Source organism: Dipteris shenzhenensis, chromosome 11 (assembly GCF_047967505.1).
Source record: "Dipteris shenzhenensis isolate YYH24624 ecotype China chromosome 11, Dip_SZ_1.0, whole genome shotgun sequence".
NCBI lineage: Eukaryota > Viridiplantae > Streptophyta > Polypodiopsida > Gleicheniales > Dipteridaceae > Dipteris > Dipteris shenzhenensis.
The window spans coordinates 28,236,249-28,252,222 of record NC_141606.1 but is presented as its reverse complement, the minus strand read 5'-3'; the positions used below and the strand labels follow the sequence as shown (position 1 = coordinate 28,252,222).

General features: G+C 40.5%; 1 protein-coding gene across 2 annotated transcripts; it reads right to left on the bottom strand.

Moving 5' to 3' along the window:
• Positions 1-14,839: 14,839 nt before the first annotated feature.
• Positions 14,840-15,682, bottom strand: LOC147896861 (protein CADMIUM TOLERANCE 3-like). Of its 2 annotated transcripts, none has more exons than XM_087382077.1 (3): positions 15,524-15,682; positions 15,263-15,377; positions 14,840-15,100 (listed from the first exon to the last, which is right to left on the bottom strand). In XM_087382077.1, exons 2-3 carry the CDS (start codon positions 15,364-15,366, stop codon positions 15,016-15,018), a joined length of 189 nt encoding a protein of 62 aa, XP_087238203.1. In that variant the 5' UTR covers positions 15,367-15,377; positions 15,524-15,682; the 3' UTR covers positions 14,840-15,015. The 2 variants fall into 2 exon arrangements, with proteins under 2 accessions (XP_087238203.1, XP_087238204.1); XM_087382078.1 differs by having other exon boundaries at positions 15,263-15,378; positions 15,554-15,682.
• Between the last annotated feature and the right edge of the window lie 292 nt (positions 15,683-15,974).

Below are 15,974 nucleotides of genomic sequence, written 5' to 3'. Positions count from 1 at the left end.
ACTATGGAGAGCAGAGAGAAGGCCAAAACAAATAAGAGATACCTAGTGAAAAAGAGCAACAACTTGACCCAAGCCTCATCGATATCCTTTGGTCTTATCCACAGTCAAGGTGCCCTCGTGGTGCTCTACAAAGGACTCTTGGTTCATCTCCAAGCTCCACTTGACTTATAAGAGATTAACAAAATAGCGAGCCTCTGACACAAAATTGAGAGCAATGGCCAATGTGCATCTCAATGTATGCCACCTCTCTAGAGAGTAGAGAGAAGGACAAAACAACCACTGCAGTGAAGAGCAAAGAGAAGGCTAGAACAAACAAGAGAAAACTAGAAAAAAAGAGCAACAACTTGAGATCCCAGGCTCATCAGTCTCCCATTCTCTCTTGTCCACAGTGGGGTGGCCTCATGTGCTCTACAAAGGCCTCTTGATTGGTCTCGAGGCTCCACTTGACCCATAAATATATGGACATTCGGTAGGCCAACCACCATATTGAGAGTAATGGCAGTCAAATGAGCACACACACAAAAGGAGAACATCATGCATGCAATGACTCAACCCTCATCTCTGCCTCCCCCCTTCCGAATATCTTAGACTACAATGCATCGTCCCTACAATGGGTTTTATTGCTAGGTTTGTGGAGGAACCTCTCATAGTTGTGGTTGTTGGTCTTTGGTTTGTGCCTCTAGGATTGCTTGTGTAGCTTCCACGATCAAATGCAAGATGTTCAAGACAAAGAAGGAGCACCCCATTGAGCACTCTCATGAAAGCTCTATCAGAGCACTCAGCACATGGAAGACCACAATGAATCATGACGGCTCCACATTCTTACTTCATTAAAGGAAGAGCCAAACATCAATAAGCTCTCTTAAATCAAAAGCTAACCTACACATAAAACACCAAGCATGAACAGTCAATGGGGACTCATATACAACCATAATAGATATATACAACAGTAAATGCAACTAAGATAATATATCTATGTATATATATATTTACATAGATATATAACATGGAAGTTTAAGTGACCAAATTGACTACTGCCACAATTGAATGTCATTAAAAATTGTAGCATCAATTGCTAATGCATCCTTTGGTATGATCCTCTCATTAGTATCTAGCTTGTAAAGCCCATTGTATAATGTGTTGTGGCTGTAATAACATCCCCATCACTATGATCATGCATGATACACCTTCCATCCTCAAAGTGAATGAATAGATGGGCATGTGCAATTGCCAGAATTGAAAAGAGTTATTCTTTATACCTAGCATATACAAGCCATCATTCAACATGATAACTCTCCCATTGGCTACACATATGAAGCATTCTTTGCACATATGACTAAATGCTTCTTGGGAAAGTAACCCTCCACATGACTCGATGTACTAAAAAACTCCACTTTTGAAATGTCATGTCTCTAGCATGATTAATTGATAGGCATACTTGTCTATGAGATGGCTAGGTTTCCTATGGTAGTTACATCTCTTTTTCCTCTTCCTTTTTTCCTTAGTTGTGACCCTAGAATCGAATAACAATGCTACCTTGCTCTAGGATTTTCACTTGACTGCTAGTGCCACCAAGAATATTTTGCAATGATTAAGCTGAGTGAATGCAAGGCAAAAACAAAATAAGCTGTGGAAATCCAATGCCCATTGATAAGAAGGCCATATATAGTTTTCCATTGTGGTAAATCCATCAAAATATGTTGAAAACCAAAAAGAAAACTGTGTAGAAGCCAAAAATCCCTACAGAACTAAGCCCAATACTAATACCTTGCCTGCTAGTGCCTGAATGCAGCCTGAATGCAAGGCAAAAACAAAATAAGCTATGGAAATCCAATGCCCATTGATAAGAAGGACATATATAGTTTTTCATGGTGGAAAATCCACCAAAATAGGTTGAAAACAAAAAAGAAAACTATGTAGAAGCCAAAAAACCCTACAGAACTAAGCCCAATACTAATACCTTGCCCAAGGCCACGCAGAAAATTCTATGAAGGGTGATCGATCGAAGATTCTGACAGGTTGAAAAGGAAGCGCAACCAACAGTAGTAGTGGAAAACTATTTCCCCAAGCAATAAATGAAAATGAGGCCATTAATTAGCCAAAGGGACCAAGGCATAATTATAATTATTTGTTAAATTTTTATAAAAATAAAATCTTTGTTTCAATATTTCAAATGTCAATAAAGATTATAACCTGCTTTTCTCGTGAAAATGGGAAAATCAATTTTGGATTCGCATGTGGCAAAACCAAAATTTTAACATACTTGTGGATGATAATAAAAACCCCAAAGGATAATAAAATCCTTATCAAATCCAAGCACTAATTAACTAGGGTGGAGGTCTAATAAGGAAGCGGGAAAATCTGAGAAATTATGGTGGTGGTGGCAAGAGGGAGAGAAACTTTGAGAAAGTATGGTGATGATGAGAGGGAGAGTCACGATGGGTGGCGAGAGAGAGAGAGAGAGAGAGAGAGAGAGAGAGAGAGAGAGAGGAGAGGGTGGTGGAGGGGGTGAGGTAGACTGCATGGCAAGAGGGGACTAGAAGGGAGAAGCTGAGGTGTTAACAAGCCAATGGGAGAGGTTACAGGAATATTAGAGAGAGATTAGAGATGCTAGGCAAATAAAAAACACCCGATAGTAAGGGTTCTCCTACTCCAGTAGATAGGCAAAAATGTTTTTTTTTCCTGCCTACATAACAAAGCACAATAGTACATTATTGCCAAGCCTCAAGACAACCGGTCCTCTAAGATCATTGAACTAGAAATGGATGTTTAAGATGGTCTTGGCTCTCTATGTGTCTAGTGGAAGCTCTACCTCATTCTTAGTTGAAGAATTAAAATTAAATTGAGGTGTTTGAAGAATATATGCCACAGGACTAGAGAAATTAGTTGGCCAAGTGAGGTGGCATAGTCGCATGCTCCAATACCTTGTGGATGTCAATCTACCACTTGTACTATGCTCCTCAATATCAAACCTCTCATATACACACATCATTGCAACTGAGCCTTCCGATTCCTCAAGCTAATGCTGGCCAAAGTCCTGGTCATTGAACCGCTTGATTGGAATCTTCCCTTCCACATCTTTGTCATGATGCCTCCGATAGAGCAATTGGCACATTCTTAATGCAAGAACATATGAAGAACTAGTTCCATCCGGTGTACTACATGAAATGCCAAAAGTCAAATGCCAAAAGCCAAAGAAAAACTACACAATGATGGAGAAGGAAGTGATGAACTACTCCACCAATAAGTTCTAGCACTACCTTCTCACAAACCACTTTTTCTTCCACATGGACCATTTGGCATTATTATTTGTCATTAGTAAGCCTAAGTTGGCAGAGGTAAGCTTGCTCAATGGATGATGATATTGCAAGAATTTGGCTTTTTTGATTGTTCATACTCTAGGAAGTTCACACATGGTGGTTGATTACCTGTCCTTGCTTGATGACAGCGAGAACCCTGATCCCTCGTCATTGATGATTTCTTGGATGCGGATGTGTTTGAGGCAATGGTCAGAGGACACACTCTAGCCAATGTACCAAATCAAAGCAAAACCAATGGTGTAGGACGAGGGAGATGTGCAAGACAGCACCCCAATTTTCATACTGACATGGTACGATTACATGTATTAGTTTTTGCAAACTAGCATATTTGGCCATCACATGTCTCGAGATAGGCGCAAGCGCCTCACATTAGGAAAAGAGGGAGCTCATTTTGGGGCCTTTTTGCAAAAATGAAAAATATATGTCAACCAATAGCCATAGGGCCAACGTAACGTGGGGAAATTTGTAAAATTTGGAAAAAATTTTGGAATGTCAAAGCAAGAAATAGTATTTTATGCATGTACAACTATCAATAACAAATAAAAAATTTGGTCGAGGTACTGACACGATTCTACTATCTGGCAATGTCTTATTACAAAAAGATCACCAATTAAAATGTTCTTTCCCTCCCAATCTACTCTCCCCTCCCAAATTACTCTTCTCTCTCTCTCTCTCTCTCTCTCTCTCTCCCTCTCCCTCTCTCTCTCTCTCTCTCTCTCTCTCTCTTGGTTGCTTCCTCATATGCGTTCCTTTGACCTCTAGATTAGGTTGCCTTCTTCACATTTTTGGTGGTGACAAAACAATACAAAGCATCCATAGTTGTGCACACAGATGCATTTCCTTAACTTTTAAAAAAACTTACGGGTGTGTCTATTTGCACATCTATTAGCGCGTCTATAGGCCCGCATCTATTAGCACATCTACAGACCCACATCTATAGGTGCATCTATGTAGCAGACAAACGTGCATATAGACGTGCCTATAGATGCGCTATTAGACGCTCTATAGAAAAACAAAAAGATGTCTTCTTAGATGCACTTATAAATGCTTTGCATATTTTTTTTAAATAAAAAAAGTAGAATTTTGTGTGGTTGAATAGAATGTTGTGTATGCTTTGTGGTTACAAAAATCCCATTTCCACAATGCGCAATTCAATTCTTACAGCCAACCACATTTTAATTAGCATGGTTGGCATTTTAATTAGCATGATTCTAAGCATGTCTATAGATGATGATTACAATTCCAAATAAAACATTATAACTCCAAAACATTTAGTTCACAAGGCATTCATTGATAGAACATTGCACAAGGAAATTGAAAGCCAAAAAGATAAAAGGAGTGTATATTAATTCATAGCCCAAAAAGTGCTTGTATGTACATATAGCACGAAGCCAAGCCACATCCTGTGGCTTCAAGTACAAAAAATAAGAGCAGTGTATATAAAAGAGAGGCCAAAAGCCAAGCCAATGGCTTCAAGTACGACTAATATAGCACTACTTCTACGACTAATCTAAGTTAGCTGCATCCTCACTTCCTTCTTCATCGCCTTCTTTCTCCTTAGTATCCTTGTCTTCTTCCTCCTAAATATCCCTAGGGGCCTGTAAACAAGGGACAACATGTATCAATGTATGAAAAATCAAATCTTTATTTAAAATATTGACAATATTTAAGTACTTTTAAATACCTAGGGGGGCACTCCAATAGCCTTGATATATTGCTCCTCGATTTCTCCCACCTGATTGTCGTAGATATGTCACCCCTTGGAATGAAGTCCCCCCATAGTCACTCATTGCATGATATTGGATGAGAATTTGGGACAGTTCTAGGACTCCTCATCCACTTGGCATGAGTCAGTAAGGCTTTGTAACTATTGTGTGCTATATTGAATGGAAATAAAGATTGCACGCTAACACCATCTTTTGATTAGATACTCCATATTTTATCGATGAGTTATCCACTACCATATTGGTCCCACCTCAAGATCAATCACCTTCTTGATCCCATGCATATCTTCAAGAATGTGGTGTCTACCATTTGGGAACATCAATGTAAATGGGTGAAGGAGGGTGACAAAATATCTATAAAAGGAGCCCTACTCTCCCTTGTTCATTATCTCTTCCACCATTAGGCCTCATGTTGCTGTAGCTCTAGTCTCCTCAAGCCTCTTCCATGAGACTTCTCTCCCTCTTGTATATATTCTCTTATGTAGACTCTTGAGTCCATCTCTCTATAGTTCATTCTCTCTCTATGAGTGGAGCTTCCGCTCCCTCTTGTATGTATGAAACCTCTTCTTCTCCCTTGTGTTTGTAGTATTTTGAGTTGCATTGGAGTGGAGTCTCACTCTATTGACAATGAAGATCTCTTCATATTCCCTCTCTTGAGTTTCTCTTCCCTTTTCTCTCTTCCAAAGTGCTCAAAAGTGTTGTCTATTCAGCTGCTCATTGCGCATACATGGTTTATCTATTTCCCAAGCCACAAAGGGAGCTCTTCCTTCCCTCCTAGGTGACCTCTATGGGACTTGGATCGTTGATGAAGTCTAAGCATGGAGAGTGTTTTGAGCTAATTGTAAAGGTATCTATGAAGGAGGTGCAATGTTTCCCCGGAACCTACCCATCCGACCCAACCTGCCCCTTCAAAGACCTCGATATATATATTAGTTCATGTCATGTTGAGTTGCAAGATCTTCTTTCAACAACGTATCACTCTTCTCTTTGGTACAGACTGGCTTGCTGAGATTATGGCCTCTGCTGGTCCTTTCCTTCTCCCTATGCTTGAGTACAACATCACTTGGGATGTTACCATCTTCATTCTCATCTAAGGGAGGAAAGTATGGTGTGGTCTCTTGGTATAAAAGCTTATTTTTAATTTCCCTTTCCAGTGAAGATAAATATCTCTATCACTCAATTCAAAAGTAGTAGTAAGTGAAGAGGTGCATGAAGTTTATTACCCCCAACTTCATGTCACAATGCCCATGCTCATTTGGCACTAAAGAATGAGCTAGCGAGATGATAGTTGTCCATAGAGCTATCTATCGAGTATTGGGGCACTCACACACTCAAGAGCTCTGGGTCATCACTCCGTTTTTCAATAATGGAAGTATGCATGATATGCTGATGTGTCTCCTGTAGTGTTGCGGGACATATGTGAGATGGGTTAAGACCACACATCCTAAAGAAGAATCTCGCTTTGACTGGAACTCTCCACTCACCATCTGTGCTAGCTGAATAGCACTCATGGAATCACTATGCAATGTCGGTACACCTGTATGAATCCCCAAATCTCCCACTAGCTGATCAAGCCATATAGCCTCCTTGCAACCCTCTGTGGCTGGAACATACTCAGCCTCTGTGGTAGACAAAGCAATGCACTTCTGTGCACGAGACATCCACGACACTGCACCACCTGCAAAGGTGAACACATAACCAGATAGCCGATCAAGCCATATAGCCTCCTTACAACCCTCTGTGGCTGCAACATACTCAGCCTCTGTGGTAGACAAAGCAATGCACTTCTGTGCACGAGACATCCACGACACTGCACCACCTGCAAAGGTGAACACATAACCAGAAGTGGATCTCCTACTATCCACATGAGCCAGAATGGAATGAAACTCTTATGCCGTTTGGGTTATGTACCACATTTGAGTTTCTCTGATTTTGAATTTTGTGAGCACTGTCTCTATGGGAAGCAGACTAAATCAGCCCATAAAAGAAGGGGAAAGAAAGAGTTTGAAATGCTTGATTTGGTGCATTCAGACGTATGTGGTCCCATGCCTACACGGTCATTAGGCGGGGCTGAATACTATGTGACATTCATTGATGCTACTAGGAAAGTGTGGGCTTATGCTATAGCTCGGAAGAGTGATGTGTTCCAGGTATTTCATAAATGGCTGGCCTTGGTTGAGAATCAGTCAGGTAGAACGCTTAAATGCCTACGGACTGACAATGGTGGAGAGTATCTCTCTCATGACTTTCAGCATTTCTGTGATACTCATGGGATTAAGAGGGAGCTCACATCCCCTCGTACTCCAGAGCAAAATCCAGTTGCAGAAAAGATGAACCGTACCATTCAAGAAAGGTTGCAATGCATGCTTTCCAATGCAAGTCTTTCTGGTGGTTTTTGGGCTGAGGCAATGAAGACTGCAGTGCATGTGATCAATAGATCACCTAGTAAGAGTTTGGATGGTGGTATTCCTGAAGAGGCATGGAGTGGCAAGAAGCCCTCTTACTCTCATTTGCGTATATTTGGGTGTGAGGCATATGCACATGTGCCAAAAGAGCTTCGAAAGAAGCTAGATCCTAAGTCTAGGAAATGCATCTTTCTGGGTTATGGTGAAAGTGGAGAGATGGGCTATCGTCTCTGGGATCCATAAGCAAAGAAGATCATACGCAGCCATGATGTGGTCTTCAATGAGAAGAAGATGCATAAGGCACCCATGAGGGATGTGGAAATGAGGAGAATCACTTTCTAGGATGTGAATCCACCTGCCTATGTTGATAGACAGCAAGCTGTCCATGCACCAAATGTGCAAGAAATGGTACCACCAAGTACTCCCACAGGTATATAATCAAGGGTAGATGATGGATCATCTATTGGTGGAAATGATGAGCCAAATGTGGCTGATATGCAAATGGGACAGCAAGCTGAAATGCCCTTGAGAAGATCATCTAGAGTGTCTAGACCACCTGATAGGTTTGTTCCAGGGGTAGACTATGTGATGCTTACTGATTGCGGGGAGCCTTCTTGCTACAAAGAGGCTATGATGCGTGAGGATCAACGCAAGTGGGAGTATGCTATGCAATTATGAGATGAGTTCACTTATGAAGAATAAGACTTGGGACTTGGTTTCTTTGCCACATGGAAAGAAAGCATTGCCATGTAAATGGGTCTACAAGATGAAGGTCACAGGTGATTATGTGCCTAGGTACAAGGCCCGTTTGGTTGCTAAAGGGTTCAAGCAAGAGAAGGGTGTGGACTTTGATGAGATATTCTCTCCGGTTGTGAAGATGACCACACTTAGATGCATGCTTGGACTAGTGGCATCAGAGGATATGGAGCTTATGCAGATGGATGTCAAGACAGCTTTCTTGCATGGGGATTTGCATGAGGAAATTTACATGGTGCAGCCGGAAGGCTTTGAAGAAAAGGGCAAAGAGCATTTAGTTTGCAAGCTAAAGAAGAGTCTCTATGGTCTTAAGCAAGCGCCTAGAGAATGGTATCAGAATTTTGATGCTTTCATTCGGTCCCAGGGTTTTAGAAGGAGTGAAATTGATCCCTGCCTCTACACTAAAAGGGCTAAGGATAGTAGCCTGATAATCCTGGCACTATATGTGGATGATATGCTATTGGCTAGCAAGAATACTTATGAGCTAGATGCATTAAAGGCCAAGTTGCATGAGGCCTTTGATATGAAGGATTTGGGATTTGCACGTCATATTCTTGGTATGCGCATCACGCGTGATCGGAGTAGGAAACTCCTTTGGCTTTCACAAAAAGAGTATGTTACAAAAGTATTGCAACGTTTCAATATGGAGGGGGGGAAGGCAGTGAGTACTCCATTGCCTCCATATGTGAAACTGAGTCATACAGATAGTCCCAAATCAGATGAGGAAAAGGCCATGATGGCCAAGGTTCCTTATGCATCAGTAGTTGGGAGTCTTATGTATGCTATGATAGCTACTAGACCAGACATTGCATTTGCAGTGGGAGTTGTTAGCCGCTATATGGCTAATCCAGGAAAGAGGCATTGGGAGGCAGTTAAGTGCATCATGAGGTACATGAAGGGTACCAAGGAGATGTGCATTTGCTTTGGTAAAGGAGACATGCGTGTACTTGGGTACACAGATTCAGACTATGCAGGGCATGTGGATAGTAGGAGATCCACTTCTGGTTATGTGTTCACCTTTGCAGGTGGTGCAGTGTCGTGGATGTCTCGTGCACAGAAGTGCATTGCTTTGTCTACCACAGAGGCTGAGTATGTTGCAGCCACAGAGGGTTGCAAGGAGGCTATATGGCTTGATCGGCTAGTGGGAGATTTGGGGATTCATACAGGTGTACCGACATTGCATAGTGATTCCATGAGTGCTATTCAGCTAGCACGGAATCCGGTCTTTCATGCAAAGACCAAACACATTGAGGTCAGGTACCATTTCATCAGGGAGGTACTTGAGGACAAGCGCATAGAGCTTGTCAAGGTTCATACAGATGATAACCCTGCAGATATGCTGACGAAGAGTCTACCTAGTCAGCGGTTTGAGTATTGTCGTGTATTGATGGGCATTGGATAGTATGCTCACTGGTTGTTCTCCCTTAAAGGCACATTGTCCTTTAAGTGGGAGGTTGTGGGGGTTAAAGGTCAATGTGCCTTTACCCCAGTTATGTACAATACTCAAACACATATATAAATTATGAATGAAAAAGAAGATTAGGGTGGTTCTGCACCCACCAAAACTTGTGTGGCTCTCTGTCTGTCTCTCTCTCCCTCTTCTGTTCTTGCTTCCGTTGAGAGCACTCTCAGACTTTGCCTCCCAACATTCCAGAACACGCAACAAAAAGCCAATGCAACCAAGGACAGTTGGCACCACCACTTACCTCGTTGTTGCAACACTACCTGCTAACGTGGGAAGCCCAACTTCACGTGAGTGAAGTACATGCCATTTTGTTCCATCTGTGCTCATAGTTGTTATATCATACATAGTGTACTCATTATCCAAATTGTTTGTCTGTGTAGTTTCTGTGACGAATTGTTTATGAATATATGTGAAGTCATAGGAGATGAAGGTGTAGAGGGGGGTGATGGTGTAGAGGACCCTTGAGTGGTGCACTACTAAGAAACCCTATATATCACGTGCGTTTAAAGGGTATAAAAAAAACCCCTCAACTAAAATATCTTCCACAATAAAAAAACTCCTCTTTACTTATGAACTAAGTGAATTTTTTCAAAAATTGAATTAAAAAACCCCTCTTGGTATTGTAGTTCTGTTAAAATTTTCCTAAAAGTTGGATTAAAATACCCCTCCTTTTGAATGCACATCGTACACTAAATTTTTTTAGGTGAACCCCCTAGAGAGGACCCTCCATAGCCTGTGCCACAAAAGTGCATCGCAAGAAGATCTCACCTTTCCGAGCATCATAGTGCATGATGCTACGTCTGAGTATCAATGGATGATGAGTGAGAATGAACGCCTACTTGTTGCTGAAGTTAATTGCTTGAATGCAATGCTCCAACAAGCAACACAGAGGCAAGACTGAGGAGCAATGCTACATCTTTGCTACATATTCTGAGCAAGCGCGAGATGCACAAGCTGCACTCCAACAAATTGAAGACAGAGGTCACGTTCGTAACTTGGATCCTAATCTTGTGGGCATGACTACTAGAAAACCCTCCACCCTTCCGTTGCATATCAATTTATATTGGTTATTCAATTGATTTTGTCTTAGTGTAGTGTACTATATTAAATGCTATATGGTGTGAGGGCAAGCATTTTTGGACACAACCGATTGATGATAAGAGAAACACACAAGATTGTGGTGTCATTGCTAGCTTTGAGGGAGCCAATGGAGCCATGGGTGATTATTGTGGCATAATCTAAGATATTATTAAGCTTGACTTTCGGCACTTCTTTGTGTATGTTTTGGATGTAAAGTGGTTAAAGGGCGTGGTGGAAAGAGGCCCTAATGCAACAATCAAATGCAATGCAAGTGGCTTTGTAACTATTGATTCCATAAAGTTTTGGCAAGGCAAGAAGGACACACTAGTACTACCGCAACAATATGTACATGTACTATACACATATATAAAAATACTCTTTTTAATATTTGATACCTTCGATGCAAGAAAAATAACATGTTTGTATTTGTGTTTGAATTAGGTTGTCTATCAACCAATGGTGGATAATAAGAAGTGGTGGCATGTCATACCTATTACGCCACGTTCCAAAGTAATGTATAGTATATTTACTAATGTGGAGCATATGGAGGAATATCATGGACATGAAGGTCATGATGATTGTGATATGAGAGAGGAGGAGGATCATGAGATAAGATATATAGATATTCAGGCCATTACCTATGAGGACGAGCCTACCATTGGTGATGTTGATTTCGATGAGCACAGTGGCACAAGTAATAGTGGGTTGAATATATTTGTAGATCTCCACATTGGTTTGGATATTGAAGTAGATAGTTTGGCAAGGGTTGATCTCATTGAGGATGAGATCCGAACCATAGCCCATCATTGTCTCATCCAAATTTCTTACATATTGGCAAAACTATTTTATATATTGTCTCATTCTCCTTGCCTCACTTAATTTTTGTATTTGAGCATTTGGCAAAAAACATATTATCGTGTGTGACATGTGCATAGCATTGATATATTTTTTTAAATTATGTGCTTTGGTAATCATGGGCAATGTTTGGAAAGCAGTGATGCATATTTATCAACCTGCAGTAAAATTTTAAACTCTACTGTACATTTATAAACACGTCAAATATACATTGTAGATGCACTATTAGATGCATTAATAACCACACTAATAGACATCTTAATAACCATGCTAATAGACGTGCTCATATTTTCATTAGTTCTATCTGTGCTTATAGACGCACGTGTCTATCATGCATGTCTATAGTTTCTTTGTCTTGTTGTGATTGGATGTAAATGCTTATGCCCTCGAGCATCGATGTCTATTGTACAATAACTCATCAAGTGTAAATGCTCATACAATGATAAGATAAAAGTACAAGCATAGCTATTGCTATTCTTCGAAACTGCAAGAGCGAGTTTTTCGTGCTGCTACTCTATTTAAAGGTTTCTTATTTATGCATATCTTCAGTACCATTGTTCTTTACAACGAAGTTAAAGTTTGAAGAAGTCATTCTTTGTGGAAAAGAAAATGGAGGAGAAACAAAAGGATAACAGAGAAAAACATGCAATAACAGAGGATGAAAAAACAACCAATAATAGGAGAACGATAAAAAAAACAAGAATGGCAAATTATGCATGCAATCGTTACTACTTTGTTATTTATTATAAATGAAGGATTGTTACTATTGTTTTTCATGGATTTAATTAATCTAACTTATTAGATTTATTAATACCTGCATTTAGGTAAAACAAGATATGATTTAAATATCTTTTTTTAAATTAGTAGTGGAAAATTACGATGTGAGTAAAATAACTTTCTATGTGGAATGGACCATGCCAGAAACCGAACTTTCGATTTGGGAATAATCATTTTAGAAAGTAAACTTTTCATTTGGGAAGGATTTTTAAAATAGTCCAAATTAATGAAATGTGTGAACTAGAGGCCAATAGTGAAAGAGCAATGAAGATAAACAAAGGAGACAAAAACTCATCAGAGTAAAGGCAAGGACTTGCAAATAAAATAAACTCTTGTACAACGGACTAATACTTAGAACACATATTATCCTGGCTAGCAAAAACCCCTTACCATAAACTAGTAAGCAAGTATTGGCTTTGCATGAAGTGAGAGTCTTTATTACGAACTTACAACCTACACTACGTGAAAGGAAATGCATGTACACAAAAGCCCTCAACACTCAACCAGTCCATGTAGATAGTTCAAGAACATCCATTATGCAAAAAAAGCCAAAATTCTGTCCATTGTAATACTAAGACCCACTAGAAGGAACCTAGTTACGTCAAGTACATGCATGTGTAGTAAGATGGAAGTAAGAACACGCCCTTTTCTTTTTCAGAACAAATCGGCCGAATCAAATTAAAGGTTGTCTTTGGGCACCAATACTTTAGCATCGTTTATGCAGATCGTATTCGACATCATGCAGGAAAATTGATAGTGGAATGGTTAGGAAGGAGTATTAGGAACTGTTACAAAATGATGGCCAGCAGAAAAGTAGAATGTAGGCAATGTGGGAGGTCGAGGTGTCTCGCTTACAACTGTCAAGAGAACTACTGACACTTGCTTGATGTCCAATGGGAACTCAAAAAACACGACAACGAATACGCCGAAGAGCTTTAGCGATGAGCGACATGTTCGATTTCACACAACCTTGCATACTTAAGCGTAAATTAAGCACAGAAAGGAGAAGAAAGGGATGACGCAAGACATTGACGGAAGAATACCTTGAACGAGACCAGTATTAATCTCAATCGATACATATACATATAAGCCAGTATTGAAAACAGATTTGGCTAAATTGCTGTTTAGGCAGTATCGTTTCGCATCTCTAGTCCAATTGCTACTAACATATAACCTTATCTAGTTGTATATAACTAACTTATGAATGCTTAATTCCCCCATAATTAGCATCCTCCCGCAAGTCAAGCATCTGGGTATCCTATTAGAGAGCGTCTTTCCATCTAACAATCCCACAAACTGACTTTTAGAAGAGCCACAGAGAGTCTAAGTTTCAAGGTAGTAGCTGCATTAACGGATATCTCCAGCTTTCACGATAACCTTCATATGTTCTGCATTCAGGGTTTGCTGCCATTGCGCTCCCTTACTTCTAGGTCCTGGTCTTCTCTTTTTCTAGCTTTAGGTAATCTCGAGTCACGATCTTCGATAGATCCTCATCTTGGATATTCGACTTCATACATATCTTCCATTATCTCCGTTAAAGGGCTTATATTCCAAAATTTCAGAGGCATATTGTTGAAGAAGCACGATCCATGGGTCTTTTTTGATTGTCACTGGCACGGAAACTCTTGAAAATGCCAATCTTGATGACAGAACAGGATGGGCGCAGGATTAAGAACAAACTTGTTTTACGAGGGCTTCACGAATTAATGAGGCTCTAGGTTTGCAAACTCATGTTATTTCTCTTCGTTTAGTGTATACTAGTACGCTTCACCACCAACATCACCACTGTACTGGCTAGTAGTGGAATAATTCATCCTCCATGGTCAAATATCAGCATATTATATGGTATCATTTTTCGTTCACGCACCCTTTATCTAGTCTTTCTTTCAGGTCAGGGTTCAATTTCAGACCATGATGGATACTAAAGCACAAGTTAGGCACACAAGAAGGCACGCAAGAGATAAAGAGATTCTGAGAAACTGGATTTACGAACGTCGGAATTAGAAGACCCGAAAGAAGGAGACTACTACCTTATCTTTGCGCAATCAATACACACATATAGGCCAATCTTGAAAACACTAGATGTTCGCGTTACAACTGAATTGCCGCTTATAACACTGAATCCTACTAGCTTCCGGATGCTTGACTTAACATTATTCTAATTCGAAAAAGGCTTCTTGTGCTAACGCACATATCCTGAAATTGATGGAGATGGTTGGGAATGCTAGCTTCTGTTAGAGCAAGGTTTAGAAGAGGTTATATTGGATACCTTTGAATTCACACATTGAAGATATGCAGACGTAAAATTCAGGCCAAACGCAATTCTCAACTTCAAGTACGACATCCCTGCACATAGATGAGTACACCGCGAAATAACAAATAAACTCAATTTCAAACACACTCGGTGCTCAAAGAAATTTAACTCAAGATCGGGAAGCCCACGTTTTTTATTATATGTTAAGAAACACGTGAATCCCTAGAGCTGATGAATCTCTTCATGTTCAGCTTCCCGTATGTAGTCCTCTACTAAATGTAGCTAATCTTATTGACATGAGTGGACCAACTGCTACATTTTCCACACACACTCCTTCCAATCGGAAGCAAAAGCATAGACGTCCTTGCATGCCCTTTGCTCATCCTGTGCAGCAGCAATACAGGATGTCCAGGCAACATTCGCACGTCTCATAGCAGCAGAAACAGCAACAAAGAGCGAAGACGCTGCAAAAGGAAACAATAAATGACATGAGCGAAAAAGAGAATTGAAACATCAAAATCCACAACGATCTTTCGCTAGCTAGTCCCGTGGCAGTGATATGCAGAAAGATTGAGTTCGGCGTCAAGCAAGTGCTACACCAAAAATGCCGCATCATGGCCACCAACCAGGCGTAAAGACATCCTTTGTCCTCGCTGCGTTTTGAGATGAGATCCATGTATGACATGCTAATTTGCTCCACGGTAATTTGCTCCACGGTCGGCGCGTCCATGGCGTTGAATCCTGCGAGCGCGGCCAAAAACAGGTCACAAGATTCTGCTGAGATCGCAGACAAAGACGTAGCCGAATGGATGAGTGACAAGCTCAACGCCCATGAAACTAAAAATGAGAAAAAATCAATCAGGAGAAGCGATTCTGGATGCACATACGGAGCGTTAAGCAATAATCCAGAATCCCCCGAGCAGGAAGCTACTAATCAAAATGGAAGGAGAGATACAAAGTGTTGATTATGCAGAGTCGAAGGTGAAGGTTTCATGGGTGCTATCACTTTTTTTCTTCACTTTTTTCCTTGCATGCCCATGTCATTCCCTTTGTAACTTTCTTTTGCTCATTTCATTCCATTGTTTGTACCTTTTGTTGCCACATGTTTCTAACCTTTTTTGGACAACCATGTGCTAGGCAAATAAGCCCCGGCCCGCCATACTCAAAGGGACCCAACATTTTGATGGCTTCTATGAGAAGCACTTGGTCCCTTTTCAAAAACGCCATGCCTTGGTCTCATACTTGGTCCCCCATAAACTCTATGCCTTCTGCTTCCTTTGAGAGCATCCTTGCCCATTTCATTCCATTTTTTGAACCTTTTGTTGCCACCTTTTTCTA

Excerpts from the sequence above, each read along its gene's own strand:
- LOC147896861 (XM_087382077.1), bottom strand. The coding sequence starts at position 15,366 with ATGGACGCGCCGACCGTGGAGCAAATTACCGTGGAGCAAATTAGCATG. Across the intron at positions 15,101-15,262 it reads AAAGGATGTCTTTACGCCTG|CGTCTTCGCTCTTTGTTGCT; the intron begins GTTGGTGGCCAT and ends TTCCTTTTGCAG.